Consider the following 18,479-nt stretch of genomic DNA (forward strand, 5'->3'; position numbering starts at 1 on the left):
GCCGATTAGAGAGCTCAAATGTAGTGGTTCACAAAGTTAAAAATCATCTTCTGTCATCTCCAAATCCCTGCAACACCATGGGGCCATTGGGGAGATCAGTAACAGAGAGCCCACGTTTGTTTGTGTTTGTTTGTTTGCACATTTGTTTCAAGTAATCTATCTGTGGCAAACATCTTTCTAATGTGCGTGCAGATCTGTGGTCCCTGGCAGAACATGCATTAGTGGTGTTCGCCATGGCTCTGCTGCATGAAAAACGCACAAACACACCACTTTGTTCCACTGTAGCTGTACACTGATCGGCGTATCCCTGGTTGTTTTCTGCATTGTTTGTTGCTGATCATTTAACTAAGGATACCTGGGGATATTTACTGTGGCAAAGCAGGGGAGATGCTTTTGTGGTTCTGTAGCGAATCAGAGGATTTATAATATGTGGGTTTTGATTTCAACACTAATGCAGAGGGTTTGTATGGGAAACCCAGGAGAACTAACTGGCATAGCGTATCACTCTCTCAAATCTCTCCCCATGCGTCCCCAAGTTTGTGTTGTTGTCTCCTGGGTTGTTGAAATGTCCAACAGTGTTGGAGTTTCATTTTTATCATTTCACCAGCTGACCTTTGGCTTTGTAATGCCTGTAATGTTTGTCACTGATACCTTTTATTGTCTGTTTGAGCTAACTCAACATGACTGCATTACAGCGGTTTAGTACATTATCGGGATCAATAACACAAATGGCCCACTCACTTACTGCCTTTAAGACTCAAATAAACCCCAGAGGGCAGTTTATTTAAGGAGCTGTCTACATCTCAGAAGTCATTTTCAGCGTTCTGTACATGAGGTCAGCCATTTTACATCAGTTTAGTCAGTGCACATTAGTCATAACAAAACATAACTTTCCTCACTCATAACTTTAATATGACACATAATGTGCTTACTAGAAATATGCATCAGTTGCTGTCTTGGTGTCTCATCATCTTGATATTAATCCTAACTGCAGACGTCTAAGAAGTGTTTTCCTTGTTTTTGTTTTTGCAGGGTTGGTCAAGCTTGGAGTCCACTGTGTAACCTGCCAGAAAGTCGCCATAAAGATTGTCAACCGTGAGAAGCTCAGTGAGTCAGTACTAATGAAGGTAAATTTACAGCTCCTTTCGATGGCTTTCAGATTTACAGTTTAGGTTGTTAAAGTAAGTTTTCACAATGCTAACTATTTAATATCTTTATTTTTTTACTTTTACTCTTTACGCATATGAAGAAGAGAATTGGTGGAAACTGGAGAAATTTCCCTGATATATGAGAAAGTTTGTTAGTCATCTAGTTTTCAACAATGAACATCATCATCATCATCACTGAAACTGTCCCTGAAAGAGCCACCTCTGTTACCCTTAACATCTGGGCTGACTAGCAGCCAGAATTTCAAAAATCCAAAGTATGAGTGGAGTGCCTGAGTGGATTTTTAAATTTCTGTATAAATCAGTGGCTGATCTTGCAGAAATGCTTGAATATGAGTGATTTATGTTATTATGAGCCTCATGAAGACTGGGATGACTGGCTGAGTTTGTGACAGTGGATCTTTGAAGCTGCTGATTTTCATCTTTTTCAAACGCTGAGCTGAAGGAGTCAGCTGTTTGCCTCCCTTGCCAGGAGTCAAATCCTCCAACGAACCTTGGGACAACACAAAAATAAAGCAGGTTTCTGCAACTCTAATTACTATACTGTCAGTCCAAAATGCTTCAAAACCTTCTGGCTGAAATGCTCCTATTTTTAATTACTCACACAGCCTCTTCTCGAAGGATTTTTTTTTCTTGCTTCGTAGCAAGGCTCCTACTGGGCAGATCTATTCATCGTCTGCTCAAAATCTGCATGCTGCAAAAGTGTCCCTTGTGTTGATGGAATAGTTATAAGGAGACCAAAGAGAGCAGGAAGATAGAGGACCACAAGACACTCCAACCTGAAAATTGTCTTTCACAGGACACATGCAGAGAGTAGTGCCTACTGTAATTGTTTGCTTACGAGCTGGAAAGCAGAAAACGGGGGGTGGGGGGGCGGGTGCACCTTTGTTGCAGCGTTTGCAGTGTTCATTAACTGCAAATGGAAAAATCCCTCTTTTGGATCACGTCTGCAGTAGCATCATTAGACTTTAGATGAAATGCTCTCTGTGCTCAGTTATTGCTGTTTGATAAACAGTCCGTATTAATCAGCATCTTGCTGTGTCAGTGTCTCCCAGACTTTTCCTCACTCATTGCTGTCTGGAAGTCACCCTCTTTCTATCTTTTATTCTGCTCAACTTACGGTCTCGTATTTTCATGAGGGAAAGACGGGTCATATCTGTTGCTGCAGCACTGACAAAAGTATTATTGGTTGTAGCAGAGGTACTTGCTGAAACCATTGTAACGAGTGACAGCGGAGGGGAAGGTAGCAGGATAATGTCCTAACCCAGGTGTTTCACGCTGGGCTGTCCTGCAGAGGAAAATGATAGTAACAGATGCCAGACACTGACAGCTTTCCGACAGGACCACCTTTTTGCTGAAGCTGCAGTTCAGAGCCAATTACTGAACTCAGCTATTGTCACACTTTTCTCAACTGCTGGCCCCTGTGTGTGTGTGTTTGTGTGTGTGCCAGCAGGTGTGTGTTCATGTATGTGCCAGTGGGGTCTTGTAACTTTGGAAGTCATTGTCAGTCACTTTCAAACTGAATGTACCAGTTTGGTTCCTTTTCTTGTCAGTCAGGTGCTTTCAATTTTGGAGTGTGTGTGTTTATTTCACCTATATGATATGTGTGAGGTCATGTATGTGTGTTTGTGCTGTTGTCATTCCCCTGTTACACTGATAAAATCAGTATTTCACAGGTTTTGGGAATCCATATATACAGTAAACATCCAGTATTGTTCTTGTGCCATTTGCATATGTTTGCACAGTGTGTGTGCTGATTGGTTTGCTACCCTCTAGTTCAAAGCCTCTGTGCCAGTGCACTGCACCCGTTAGACCACATAGGGCATAGCACTGATCTCCGATTACAAACCTACTCTCCCATTCTTGGGTTCCTGCTGTGACTGGACAGGTGTTTTCTGACTCCGATTCAGTAACTTCCTCATATTCCTATTGTATTGCACTCCACTTTCTGATGTGTCTGTTCTTTGGCCTTCCTGTGCAGCTGTCAGACTGTCAGAGTGATCGGGCTGCACTCCCCTGCAAGGCTCACACTGTGAAATGTCACCTTTTAATATGCTAATGTCTTGGGTCCCCATGGTGCCATTAGGAGAGAATCTGACTCTACTGGACAGGGGAGTGTGTGTGTGTATGTGTGTATATGTATGTGTGCAGCGTCACTGACATCAGACATATATGCATGCGTATAGACGTGTCATACGCACACACATACACACACACACGTTCATCTGTGATGCACATCATCCCTCTACATCTGTCCTTCCCCTGACTGGCCTTGGGAGTCAGGGGTCTGGAGAGATGAGATGACGGGTTGAATTAATTGTCTTGCAGAGAGGTCTTTCCTCTGCTCACTGTGTGTTGAACTTTGTATAACTAATATTGAACTCTTTAGTCCACAGCCCCACAGGCTATGACACTACGGACCAGAAAGACATTGAATTGTCTTGGATAATGAATTCGTCTATGAATCTTTTGTCAGTTTGTTACCAGGGAATGAGCCTTGACTACTTCAAAGAGCAAGTGCAGCCCAGTTTTTTTTTTATTCACTTCTGAGCAAGAAACCTAACAATGGAGTTAGTTGAATAGTAATAAGAGTCTCCATGAGTGAGAAGTGGCGGCCTGTCATGATTCACATGATGAGAGAGAAACGGACAGAAAGAGAATACACGGCATGTGAACATATGACAGTATGTCAGCAGTCATTGGCACTGAGGCCAAACAGAACGTAGTGTGGAAATCCAATACAACACTGTATGTGTGAATGTGTGTATCTCAAGGGAGTAGTTAACATTTCTGAAACTCTCACTCTCTCTGTCTCGCTGCCATGCCTCTGTACTGTGGGGCTGTGGGGTCGAGGAAGAGAAAGGGAGGGGGGGGGGGGCAAAAGAGAGCAAGGCTCAGGAGAGAGATAGACATGCTGTGAGAAGCCCTACTGAGACGAGATAACACACACACACCTCCGTAGGTGCGCCGCGTCTCTACTCGACTCGTATTTCCTGTCAGGAGTGGGTGTGTTTTGCTCTTGAGCTGTTAATGTGACATTCACACATGTGGTTTAGCCATGCATTTGATCATAAAGAAAAGTGAGATGATGAGTAAGAAAAAATGTCTTTTGCACACTTCTGCCAAAAAATGGTCAACGTGCAGGGTGAGCCATAGAACAACTCATCTTAAGTAAGATGCAACTGCTACTTGCATTCTTTTGAAAATTGAATGCAAAAATCCAGTCCAAATTCACAGACTAATGTGACTGTAATTGCTGGTACCATGAGATTTCTGGGAAAAAACGTTAGTTAACAAGCCAGAGAAATTTCAAAATCCTTAGAGAGCTAAGCAGAGCTGTGTATAATTTACAAATGTAAACACTACTACCAATACCATAACGACATTTTGGTAAACCAAAATAATCTTTTTTCTCTGTATTTCACTTCCAGAAATATCAAAATGTTTCTTAAGAAAGAAGACAGATTTCTAAACGTTAACACAAGGAGCAAAACGAAGCCACACAAGATCTTTTGCTTCAGTTAAATAGAACTGAGACTGTCATTTTTTAATTGACAAACTGCTTCATCAGTCTGAAGAGGTCAGACATTCAGTCCCACTAATAAAGTTGCTCAACATGTATTACTAATTTTAACGCGGCCTAATGTGACTCACCTTTGTTGCACCGTTTTCAGTGTTCATTCATCTCCTGAATTGTTCACAGGATTTTATCTTTCGCCTGCACTTGTGTGATTTTAGTTGCGTTGGAAAACCACAAGTGTTATTGCAGACTGATGGTCATGGTGATTATTTTACCACTGGAGGGAACTATGGTCTGACAAGCTTTCCCTCAGGGCAGGAGATTTACTGTACAATATTTCACACCATATTACCTATCATTATGCTGAGTGGAGCAACTTTTCTAATCCACAGTTTAGTCTTGGGGCAACTTAAATTGTTGCTAGCCCCTAGCACTAACAACTAGCGGAGGGTGAAGGGTATCTTAAGCGTGCAGCAGTTGGTGTTGATGCCGGCTCTGTTTCTTCCTCTGAGCCAGTGAGCTGGTGGCTGCTGCTGCTGCTGCTGTTGGGATAAGGACAGCTAATTAGCCAGTGTGACTCTCTCTCCTCCTGAAGCAGCACTACTTCAAAGTCACTCTGCTGTCCCCAAGCCCAGAGAGAGAGAGAGAAAGGGAGAGAGGGAGAGGAGGAATGAAGCATGGGATGAAGGGAGATATGAGGGGAGGGAAGAGTGTGCATGTGGGGAGGGTTTAAAAAGAGGGTGAACATGAAGTTAGAACACTTTGGAGAGATGTCTTGTGAATTAGATATCTCTACATAGCTTTGCTGTTTTTGGTGGGGTGGGGTGTGGGGCTTACTTGTGCTTTGCTGACTCTGTCCTTGATTTCAGCCATAACATTTCGGATGAGAAATGAATGTGTGCAAGGGAAAAGGAGAGTTTGGAGATGGAGAAGCATGCAGTTTAATTGCCCCCTGAAGCAAATAATTGAAGCGCTATGCTAGGACACCACATGTAAGAGGCAAGATCAACCCACAGCCGGGGCAGACAGCTTTACCTAAGATGGCCTGCAATATAAGGACAAAAATCAAAACTTTTTCTCATTAATTAACAAAATCGGAATGACTATGTGACACAGTCAGTTTTCAAGTTTTATATGCAGAGCAACTAAAATAACAATTTCGTAATGAAGGAGCACAGAAAATCGAGAAATAGAGGTTGACTACACCATCCAACAGAGATTGTGGTGGGCGGGTGTGGAGCAGGATGCCACAGCCACAGATGAATCACACGAGGTCTAATCTTGTTATTCCGACACCTCACTGACAGCAGCGTAGCTTTCTTTCTCCGCCATCTCGACTCTTCCCTCCTAATGATTATAGATTGGCCATTCTCTCCCATCTCTGTTGTGCCGCGAGTGGGTTTGGATATAGAAATTCCTCTAACTCGTACTTCTTTATGTTGTGTGCTGTGTTGTGTGTCTATATGTGTTGGTGTGTGTCTTTGTGTCTGTGCTGCTGCAGGGACAATGCAAGCACCCCTTGAAATAAATGGGTTTCATATGCTGTGCTCCTGCACGTTGATCCATCAGCATTTTGTAGTGCTGAGCCAGAAGCCAGTGCTTAGCACAGAGTTTGATCTTAGAGGGCTGACTACACAGAAAGACTTTTCTCTGCTCTACACTGGATGCTTCTTTTGCTTATTTCTGCTTGTTGATGTATGTTTGCATTAAAAAAAAAAAAAGGAATCTGCGTTCCTTTCGCTTAGGTTCAGTCAAAAATAGTAGACTTTTTGAATGTATGTAATGTAGCAACATTACAGAACAAAAGCACAAGAAAGTCCATTTAGTTGATTTCCACTTGTTTCTTTTGTCATACAGCATTGACCAACCTGTCATTCTTCCTGTGGTCTTATAGTTTTTCCCTTCTGTTCCTTCTTCCCTCATAGCTTTCTGGAAGAACTTAAATAATAGTATGGATTTCAGTGAACCTGTGAGTCCTTACAAAGCCCTTTGTCTGTTATCAGTCAATATGAAGGTCACTCAGCATTCTGCATCCTAATTTGGTTTCCAATCACCACTCCCAAATCAATGTATGTCCACTTTTTTCCCCAGTTTTTATTGAGTGTCAAATGAAGTTCTGTTGAAAGAGGAAATAGGGAATAGATTTTATGTGTTGTTTTGGGATTGTGAAGAAATGTCAGCAGTCAACCCAGCCTGGGTCACATTACGTTTCATGCTGAATACCATTGACTGAAGACACCAAACACTGAGTTTTACACAGTTCTGCCCGGTAGTCTGAGATCTAACACATCCTGCAGAGACGTGTACAGCCGTTAGTGCTGCTGCTCACTGTAGTGACAAAGCTCATCAAACACACGCGGTGTTCTTTGACTGATTTTACCTCTCATATGTCTTATCAAGATAAAACAGAGATGGAGTGCAGATGACATAATGAAATGGAGGATGGCAGAACACAAGATGTAGCGGGATCCCCATTGAGCTCGACAGGAGACAGACAGACGTCTAAACTGATGGCATTTGTTTCTCCTCTTCAAAAGGCACAAGCCGCTGTGTTGTCAGATAGATGAGAAGGCTTTGTTTGCTTTTTTATTTGTTGTTGCTTTGGTGTTTCTTTCTTTTTTTTTTTATTTGCCTTTCCTTTGTGAATGAAGGGCACATTTTATCCAATTCTTCTAACCTTAAGTGGAGCGATGCTTTCATGGGGAGATCAGCAACGTTCCTCTTCAAAGTTTAGTTTTCTTTTTTATGCCTTTGTTTATTTCTTTCTTTGCACTGGGAATTCTTCTGTCTTTATATTACCTGCAGACCCACTGAAGTGCCTGTTTCTCCTCAGCCATTGGGTATTGTGATCATCATCTTTTTTTCCCTGTCTTGTTTGAGTGGAGACTGATTATTAAATAAGTCCATCATGTCCCCTTGAGAGGGGGGAAAAATTACCTCCAAATTTGTCTCTGTTGACTGTTTAAAGACACAAACTTCCAGTGCCCTCCATCCCAACATGTTTTCTGTATGTGAGCGATTTTATTAGAGCACTTGTATACAGCACTGCCAGATAAACACTGCTAAATGCGCAAATGCATACAAAGTAGCTTTGGAAAAATGATTTGTTTATATAACCTTGTAGAATTGAGTCAGTCTTGGTAAGTGTGTGTGTATATGTGTGTGTGTGTGTGTGTCAGGGGACACACAGAGCTTTGCAGTACTAGAATTGAAGGACAATAAAACATGTCACATATTGTGACAACTGTCATCTTGCTGCGATATGTCTATTGGCCACGGCATCATTTGAACTGCCACTACATATACATAGAGTATGGAGTGGGTGCATGCAGCTCTGTGTGCAAGTCACACGTTCCGTAAGCGACACTGTGAATGACAACTCCATGACCATTGTCTAGCTGCTCAGAGGCAACACACACACACACACACACACGGCCACAACTCCCCTCAAGGTTCTGTCTGTCCCCTCGCTCCAGGATCTGGTTTGTAATAGTCTCACATCAGACATGCAGGGTTGGGGGGTGAATCACAGCATGTGGACAAACATGTCACAAAGAGCACTGCCTACAATGCTGCCTATTTGTCCACTTACACATGTGCAGAATGTGTGTCCACAGAAATTGTGACCAGTCCCAAACTGAAGGCATTTAAGGCTTATGAGCCAATCACACACTTGATCATGATACCCTATTACATCTGTCATTTATTAACTTTGTGTCCTGTCCAGTGTAAACTGGAATTTACAGATTACAGAAGTTACAGTTAGTTTCATTATACTAGTTATAGTAGGGTAACTACAACTATTTATATTCTGCTTGTGACAAATAAACTTCCATACAGTATATGCTTTACTGTGCTTCATGGCACTAGTGTCACATCCATCTAACCCTTCTGTATGGAGCACAGTGCTTTATCTTTTTATTATGCTTTTAACTAGCTTCCGACAAGACTTGAACACTATGCACAAGCTACATTAGTTGTTGAAACTGGCATAAATTTACCACTTTTAGAATCTGCAAATAAACAGGGAAGTTGGCTCAGGCTCGGCTGTGTTAATAAGTTTGGGACAGATCCAGATGTATGTTTGGGCTTTTGCAGTCAGTGTGTTGAACATCTAAAACAAGACACTTTTAACTTCATCAGCTCCTTCATCTACATGATCCCTGTGGGGATTGTTTGCTAATGCTAATGATAAGTGAATGCTAACACACTCTCAAGATCGCGCTCTCTCTTTCTGTCCTTGTCTCGCTCAGTCCCTCCCCCTCACACACACACACACACACACACGCACGCACACACACACACACACACACTGTAAATACCAAACACAAACACATGCATTTAAGTACATTCATTCTTATGGTAAGTAATTATTCATACACAATGCCACGAGAGCACAAAAGTGTCTTTTGCGTGTTACTCACACTAAGTGTAAGAGCTAATTAACAAGTGCAGAACTTCCTGATTACATTCTTAGAACTATTTTGAACTTATTTACAGAGTTGCAAGCTAATTTGGGTTGCTTCAGTTGACCAGTCTTTCATACTGACCTGTTGTGTCTGTCCAGTATCGACTCCTCTTCCCAGTGAACTATTGACCAGGCTCATGTGTCAGTGACTGGGCCATGTATTCATATGTGGAGGTAATTAGTGAGAAAGTGAATCACTGTAGCTAATCACTACTGTCCACCTGGATTATTGCACTAAATAATTTTCCTTCGTCAACTTTGTGTATACTAAAACCAGCATTAGTGTTATACTTCACATTAGTTTGCCAGTATTTTGCAGCAAGGTCACCTTTCTTCTATTTTGATCAATCAAATAAATGTTCACTGGTTTAGTGTTTTCTACATATAATTAAACTTGTGACAGAACTGCACTTTGTGTTTGTCACAATTCACATCACATTTAGTTGTCAGTTATCAGTTTTAAACTTTTTCATATTTCTTATTCAGTAAGACACTCAGATTCACTGTAGCATTTTAATCAACCAAATGAGGTATTTTAATTTAAGGGTGGCAGCAAGGAAAAGACACTTTCTGCAAGATAAGCCAGCAGATGACATTTTATACTAATTTCTCCAGCGTCCTTAGAGGATCCAATTTGATCTTCCTGCTCTGCACTTAAGACACAATTCAATCCACCTCACATGCAAATATAGGCTACTGTACATTGTTCGACTTACACTTTTATAACTGATATAGATGACCTTCAGATCTAATCATTACATTCAGTGCTCAGTGAAAACCAGCTCATTAATCCACATTTCACATTTCCACACAATCCAAGGTCACCTTATCAACCCTCTCGTGGGGATTGACGGAGTGGCGGAATGGACAAGTTGACAAAAAAAAAACACTTTATTGACGACTGACACAAAAACATGGCTAGCAAAGGGATCCGCTGCCTGCCTGTCACTGATAAATCACTCATCCCGCAGATGGTTTTTGCACACATACATACACGGCTATTCACATGTCTCATACACAAAGACACCCCAGCCTGTCCCACTTCATCCCACCCATCACTTCATACGGTAGATTTGAAGAGGTTCATGATTATGCCTTTTGACCTCATGGTGTGGCGGACCTCTGCCATTAGACTCTATTACGAGCAAGGTCATCCAGGGACATGTCTGTTAGTGTGAAATGATGTGGCCTGCCACTGGTTTAACTGGCAGCCTGATGGATCCGTCAGCAGCACAGACACACATCACAGACATGATTAGAGAGATAGAAAGTAAGAAACAGAGAATAAATGGCAGATGGGAAAGAAACAGGGAGAGGAGTGTCAGAATCAGTCTTGGATGGGAGGGGGTAATGAGGAAGATTTGAAAGAGTGGGAGATGGATAAAGGATAAAGACTAGCGAGCTAGCAGGGACTATGTCCAGATCGATTTACATGTCTCTGGCATTGATCAAACTCCCCCGTGTAGGGAATTTACCTCTTTTTCACAAAGGATGACTGATACAGTGATTATCAGAAAAACCTGCTGCGCTGACTGTGTGTCCACGTGTGTTTGTGCACATGCATTTGTGTGTTTGTGACGTCCTCAGGGTGGAGGGAAAAACGATAAACACAGGAAGATGAAAGCAAGAGGAAGATTACTTTTTCTCCTCAGTTCAGCGACTAGAATGGAATCATACAAATATGATTTTATTTTGTATTTTGATTTGCTTTCTGTGGGAGCAGCTCAGTAGTGGGAGATAACACAACTGCCAAACGCACACTCTCTCACCAAATGCTGTTAAATCCATCACCACGAGCTTGTCTCTGTCAATTTCAAAAGCAAGTTTGGATAAGTGGCTTCTTCCAGGAACATGTGTTAAAGTCATCTTGAAGGTAGCGGTCATGCCCTTTACACCGAGTAGAGGATGCGCACATATAGAAACACCTTGGGACAGTCTATGTTTCTTGTGATCAAGGGGTTTCCACTGGAGTGTGTGTATGTGTTTGTTGCCCTTGACACCGATTTTTCAAGGACTGACAAACAGCGTTCCAGAAAGTGTCTTACCATTTATATGCTCAAGGATGCACACATGCATGCATGCGCAGCTTGGCCACCCTCTGTTCCTGGCTGAAAACACTGATTCTGCCCCCACTGGCTCACTGACCAACATATGGATGGATGGAGGTGGCTCATGGCTTGCCATGATCAGTGGCGTGTGTGTGTGTGTGCATCATGCATGTGTGTCCACATGTCACAAGTATGAATGGATGATGAGCTGACTGGTTTTGTCTGTGAGCCAGAAGCCAAGCTGTGCTGTCTCCTCCCCTTCTGCACACTGACAGTTGGATCCACGTCCCCTTGTCTCCAGCCATTACCCCGTCCATACCTTATTTCTCCGTCACCCATATGTCATCTGATCTATTTATCCACTACACCCTTCTCCCTGAAATCAAACAATGAGTTACAGTAAGGGCTTATTCACTGTATCAAAAAATAAAGATTTGACAAAAATAAATAAATAAATCCTGTTTTGTCGGAATGAAAAAGTTAATTTTAGAGAAAGATTTCTTAAAGTTTAGAGCACTAGATGAAAGATTGAAAGCTGACCTCTGCTTATGATGTTAACATAGATGAATATTAGATGAATTTCTGGTGGAGCAGTTTGAAAATTATCTAAAAGATATCCCAGTGTGAACTGTAGCTTGTACATAAAAATACATATTTGATAACAGATTTGAAACTGATCTCTGATATAAAGCTGATGGGGTGGAAGGATTTCACTTGTTTGTGATTCTCACAAAATGGTCTGGGGGGGAAAGAAAATATCTGTCCATGTCATATCTGACACATCACATTGACCAACTTTTATACTAACAAATCTTCTTCTGTTGTTTTGTTAACCACAAATACAATCAATCCTGAAACCACATTTCAGGAATTTACACTTTCCTGTCCTAGTAATTGTATCTGTTTGAGATGAAGCACATAGTTGCAATGGTCTCTGATTGCCTTGATTCTCCAATGCTTTTGTACTCCTCACATCTCACATGCTGCCTCATCGCCTTATCTGTTACCATTTCACTCTCTGTTTGGTGCATGGCGCTGCTAAAAAGGTTGTCCTTTCCCTGTGTTGTGTTAATTAGCAACAAAAGAGGCCGCAAGACTCAGGGGAAGCGAGCTGGCACTGCCACTCTACTCTCTTTCTGTCTGTCTCTTCCCCGTTTCTCTTTTAGTCTTCTCCATTGCGGAGAATTACATGGCTTGTGCTTCATCCTCCCTTGTTTTTCTGTCCATCCCGCAGTTCTTGCATGCACTGTAGCCACCATGTTAGCATAGCCACCCCCGTTTTTTTTATCTGACACACATGGCTGCCCTGTTGACTTTGATCCTCAGATCTCAGTATCAAGGGACCATTCACTCGCTCGCCTGGGGGAGGTGACAGAAATGTCTGTGTTTTCCCTCCGTGCACTTGAGACAGAAAGAAAGACAGAAAGAGCGGGAGATGCAATAAGTGAAGAGTGAGGGATGACACAGCCTGTGATCCAATATTTTCCCCTTTGAGATTTTGGGCTGGTTTCGCTGTTCGGTCTCTCTGTGACATGTGTGACATGAATCTAATCTCTTTGCGTCTTTATAGTTGTGTGACTGTCTCTGATCCCCTGTCCTCCATTACTGGACTTAAGCTATGGTGATGGCACTACTGATGTCACCAGTCATTTGTTTGTTCGTCCATTCAGCTGTTAAGATCCAGGGCTGTAATTTAAAGAATCAATAGCAAGCTGATGGAGCTGTGCTAAACCAGTGCTTATGACACATGTGAGCACCAAGTGTCTGCTTGCCTCATTCATTTAAGTAGCCTCAGCCTTCCCAGTCCCCCTCTCTCATATAGATTTCGCTTTTCCATCATAAAATACCACCTGAATTCAATTACACCATGATTACCAGTAATGAATCACATTAGATCTAGAACTTTAAAAGACAACATCATCAAAATTAAAATCCAGGGTGAAGAAAATGCTCAGGCTTTTATTTTGCAGGATAAGAATGCAGTTTGTTTGCATGGTGATAAGCAGTCATGTTTTGTCATTCACTTTCATATATATATATATATATATATCTTATCTTATCTATCTTCGTTGAAGTTAACACCTTAACAGGAATAACCACCGTAGTTCCAACTTATTGATCCATTTAGAGTGGCAGGTTATGACCCTGACAGGAGACCCTCTGGGTCAGCGTTGTCGATGAGCCCATCCGCCAACATGCTCCTGTTTTGACGTCTTCTGCTAATGATGTCCACTCTACAGTGATAACCACTGCACTTTACAAGACAAATTATCTCCCAGTCAAATAGCCAATTTGGATTAGTGTCAGTCTTGCACCCTCGTTCAACCTCTGGTTTCTGATAAGGTGTTTTTTTTTTCTTTGCATATTCTTCCTCTTGTAACCCTGTTTGGCTTAGAAAAAAATGAGCAAATTGGTTATTTCCTGAACTGCTGAACTCAAGAAACAAGAAAGATGAAAGGAGAACGTGTGTGTTCATCTGCCCGCCTGTCCATCTGTCCAAGTGGTTGTGTGTGTGTGTCTCGGTGAACAGTGTCCAAGCGCCTGCTAATAAAGGCTTAATGAAGCGCCACAGAAATATGGAGAGAGCTGTCTGCACTCACAGATGTGAAACATAATGAGAGAGTGTGGAGCCACAAACAGGAGCTGGGCCAAGAGAGAGAGGACGGCCACCTGGCATTATACTAGCATGAAGTTATGGAGGTGTTGCATACGTGTGTTTGAGGCTTTGATAAGGAGGGAGCCAACACTTGGTCACCCTGTGTGTGTAAATGCAGTTGCATGGTAAGGGCATAAAACACATTTTGTAGATGGAAGCAGATTTATTTGTCAGATATTTCTTTTTACTGATAACTGTAGGCTATTAAATGAAACTGTTTGACTGCACAATGCAAGAAAGATCATGGGCTGCTCCACAGATTTACACGAGTGTGTTAACCAACAGCTAATCTTGCAATAAGCAGGCAGTTGTACAGTTAAGTCTTCACATTAAGCCTCATTTCTCTTATTTCAATTAACGAAAAGGAGGCGCTTAAAGGAAGCTTAGGCAGTCAGCTGCTGGCTCTGTAGCATTTCGACAGCTCATCTCTCCCTGAGACCTGAGTAGTCTCTCTGCAGGGAGCCCCACTAACGGCTAGCTAGCCAGCCTCCACGGGCTCATTCTTAACAACACACCTTAGCCTCAGGTGAGAGAGTGGCACAGTGCAGTGCTGCTGATAGAGCTCATTAGTCTCTGGATTAGCCCTGATTAGCCTAGCCGTTACTCCCACTGATATGCCATGCTAATGCTAATTACATATTTACCACTTTACCCTTTTTAGACAAGCTGTGTGCCTAGCTTTATTAGCTTCATATTCTCCCATGACTTTTTTCTTGGCTGCTGTTCCAACACCAGTTGCAGGGCAATGCATTTTTTCCTTTCTTCAGTAACAAAATGTAAGCTAATTCAGCAGGTTTTTATCATCCACATTGCAACATGTTGCTCGTGGTAAGGAGCGGAGATAGGGATGCTGCTGTTTGGGAAAAGAAAATAATCAGAAGTGTGTCAAGATAAGGGTACAAAACCTACCTGGGCTGAGAGTAATCACTAATAGAGGCTGTTCTGGAATGAAAAACAATGTGAGAGCATAATTAGGGGGGAGGAAACTGATTTTGCGCCCAGTCAAGCGAACAGCTTTGTGGGAGTTTAACAAAAAACATAGTTAGCCCGCAGATCAGAATTTTGACTTTATTCCACTTGAGTGTTCAGAAAACTAAGATGAGCGTGACATTAAAGCAGCATGAAGGCCGTCATAGACAAGTGACAAAGTGAACCTGACTTTGATGAGATTGAGATGAGACAGAAGAGCCTTTGACTCACACTGTCCTGTAATCTCCATCATTGTCAGACAAAGCTACACACAGAGAGTGGAGGAGAAGATGGGCAGGGAAGGTGAAGGAGAAGGATGAGCAGTTCTGCAAGCACTGCAGGAGAGGAGCGCAGGGGGCTGAAGATTAGCGGTGGCTTCTGTCGAAGTGGGTTCCATGCTGATTTTCGGTGGCAGCTGTGCATGCTGACTACAACCTCCAGAGATGCTGACACAAATCAACAGTGATCTCCTCCATTTTGGTGAAATTCAGCTCTCACCGGTCTCACAGTAGCCATGCTATATGTGTCTCTCAGCAGCTATGTAAGCCAAAAAAAAAAAAACCTTGGAAACTTGTGTGGACTCAGCCCTCTGCTTTCTCTGGACACCGTGTTTATATGTAGAGCCACTTTCTCAGACTGACTGCAAGGGAAAAAAAAAAAACCCTCTTCCAAGAAACTCTGATGTACATGAGTGGACATTTTGACCCCAGTTCACCCACCGGCTGTACTCTTAGTGAAAAGACATGTTCAAATGTGAGATGTGTGACTGTGTGCGACAGGTTATTCTACTTCATTTTTTTTTTCTAACCAAGTTGATTTATGTTCACTTCAAGAAAACCATCAGATTGTGAAATGTGATTGCCAAGTATGCAGCGAGACTTGTTTCGTGAAAGAGGAGGAGGACACAGTTTTTGTAAGATAAGACAAACACAACCTGTTTTCCTTCAATTTTTTTTAAGCAAACCGTATTTTCCACCTGAGATAGCAGTGCCTGCTGTCCTGGATGCCAACAGGAGTGTGGTCAAAGCTTATCTCTGTCCTTTCTGCCAGTAGAAAGTGCCAGTCAGCTCCTTTCATTGGTTTATTTATTCCTCCTAAGCCCTTATGCTGGTTTTGTCAAGTGTTGTTACAGACTGCTGCCTCTTAGACGTGTCTCTCTAACAGTGACCTTCACAGATAACCCTAGAAAAACTGACTGGTAAGAGCTCATCACAGGCTTTTTTTTTTTTTTTTGTAGGGTTAGTTGCTTTGTCTCCCTGGAACTTTTAGCATCAGGGAGAGGAATGTTGCAGTTTAAGAGGGCAGATCAGGACAATTGTGTTGATTGTGTTGATGTAATACTAATCTGTTTTTTCTCCCTTCCTCCCTTATTCTGTGTCTATCCCTCTCTCATACAGGTGGAGCGAGAAATAGCTATTCTGAAGCTCATAGAACACCCGCATGTTTTAAAGCTACATGATGTCTACGAAAATAAAAAATACTTGTAAGTATTACCAGCGGATTGTGGCATAGTTTTGGTTTCTGTAAAATATACTGAATCACACTGCATACACTAAATGACTGTAAGTTTGCATAAAGACTTTAGTGGCACATAAATATCATTACCATCAAGTGCTCTTTTGGACGCCAGAATCGTCTTTAATATCCCACAGATCATTTTGTTGGCCCGCAGAGCAGTTTGGATTGTTGTATTATGATTGGAGGGCAACAGTGATAGCCTTGGAGGGGCGGGTGCTCCATTAGTATTGGCATGAAGCATTTAATTTGGTTGCGCACGCTAGGGGACTGCTAATAGGGAGAGGAAGTCTCCGTAATGTAAACACCATGACACGCTTATCAGAAGCAACACTACTGCATTAAGAAACATTAGCCATGGAGAGTGGCAGCCGCATTAGTCTGCTGCAGCCGCTGCGCGCACACACACACAGGCCCACACATAAATCTATTAGCTAACTTTAATAGTGCTGAGTGACAAGCCCATCAGTAATTTAGAGTAGCCTTCTTGATCTGCAGAGGACTGTTTGTCAACTGAATTCAATTAGTTCTCATCTTGAGCTTACAGACCAAATGTGATTGGACATGCAGTACTGTACATGTCATCCGTTAAGATGATAGGAATAGCAGAATATGGTGATTCATCCTCTAATTGAATTATTAAAATCACATTTTGTGCCCGTTGCTTCGTCACTTTTTGACAGTTGGTCACTAGTAGCATCGTGGAAGACAAATTGCTTTACATTTGTATCACCAGCGACTCGAGTACAAGCTGTGCTTCACATCAGTCGTGTAATGTTGAAATTAAATATTGTTTAGGCTCCTACTCAGATCTCCATTTGAAAGCCAATAATGGATAGACATTCAGCATTTTATGCTAGCAGTCACAGAGCTTTTAAGATTTGTATTGCTGCTGGCGCAGATCCTAGTACAGGCTTTTTAAAGCACTGTGTTGTGTGTGTGTGTGTGTGTGTGTGTACAAGAGGTGAGGGAGAAGTGGAAGCAGTTTGATACATGACCCGCCAATATTTTATTTATGGCTATTTCATTGCTGGAAATAAACAAATGATCACATCATGATGTTAACATAAATTATGCTTCTAAAACTGAAAAAAAGCTGCTGAAAGAAATTCTCAATATTCTTAAGAGTCCATAATGCATTGGAGTGCACTGTAATACTGCTGTTTCAAGTTATCGTTTACTGATCTCCAAAGGAAAATTCATTCTCTGCATTTAAACCATCCTAATTATTAGGAATAGTGGTATGAGTGGTTTTTGAGTTTTCTGTGGTGTTGAAAAATTTTCTGAGTCGCTGTTTGGGACTAGTGAATCCAAAAGCTGTTCAAAGTCCCACAGCCATTGCATCCTTGCATTGTTGGAAATGTATGCATGTTTCTTGCTCCTGTATATAATGCAAGAGGAAGGTTTATAGGAGTTCATTTTAAGCGGCACCCAGTCATTTAGTAGTTGGAAAAAATTTACAAAGGATTAGTCATAATCTGTGCAGCGCAGACCAAGATATCATGACCCGAGCATGGGTCAAGCTTTAGACATGCTGGATATAACAATTCCCATAATGCAACTTGTTAGCATTTCTTAGATCAAGCCTGGCAATAACCCACTTGGTTCAAACTGCACACCTTTTCCAGATCCCCAGGAGTGCCTGAATAGTACAACATACTACTAACAAAAAGTTACATCTAAAATCGGAGTAGTGCCCCTTTAAAATGCTGCCATTACACTAAATAACAGAGCAAACTGAAGGACTTAGTGGAATGGCACTTAAATCATAAATAAATAACAGTTGTTCACATTTATATTGAATGTAATTGAAGTTTGTCCATATTTTTGTGAAGGTAATGACGAATGTAATGAGCTTTTTCGGCAATGGGGTTTCATGTTGTTTAGTCAGCTCTGTGGCTGAGTACACTTTGCCACACCATAATATAATAAATAAAACTGAAGCATTGCATGTGGACACACACATCCACAGCAAGGAGAGAAAGAGGAGAGAGAGAGTATTTCATCGCCTGTCTGAGCTTCAATTTGTCCTAGTGAAGATGGAGGGAGTTTCAGCACAGGATATATGAGCAGGCCGGCCCAGAGCAGGGCCAGAGCACTGCTGACTTTCAGCCCACAGATACAGCTTTAGGTCTGG

General features: G+C 42.0%; 1 protein-coding gene across 4 annotated transcripts in view; it reads left to right on the forward strand.

Moving 5' to 3' along the window:
- brsk2a (BR serine/threonine kinase 2a) overlaps nucleotides 1-18,479 on the forward strand; it is a 152,038-nt gene that overhangs the window by 87,715 nt on the left and 45,844 nt on the right. For all 4 annotated transcript variants that reach the window (XM_046393489.1, XM_046393488.1, XM_046393490.1 and 1 more), the window contains 2 exons: nucleotides 1,033-1,127; nucleotides 16,225-16,310. In XM_046393489.1, coding sequence (XP_046249445.1) covers nucleotides 1,033-1,127; nucleotides 16,225-16,310 — 181 coding nt within the window. The remainder of the gene's footprint in view (nucleotides 1-1,032; nucleotides 1,128-16,224; nucleotides 16,311-18,479) is intronic.

The sequence above is a fragment of the Scatophagus argus genome, chromosome 7, assembly GCF_020382885.2.
Source record: "Scatophagus argus isolate fScaArg1 chromosome 7, fScaArg1.pri, whole genome shotgun sequence".
NCBI lineage: Eukaryota > Metazoa > Chordata > Actinopteri > Scatophagidae > Scatophagus > Scatophagus argus.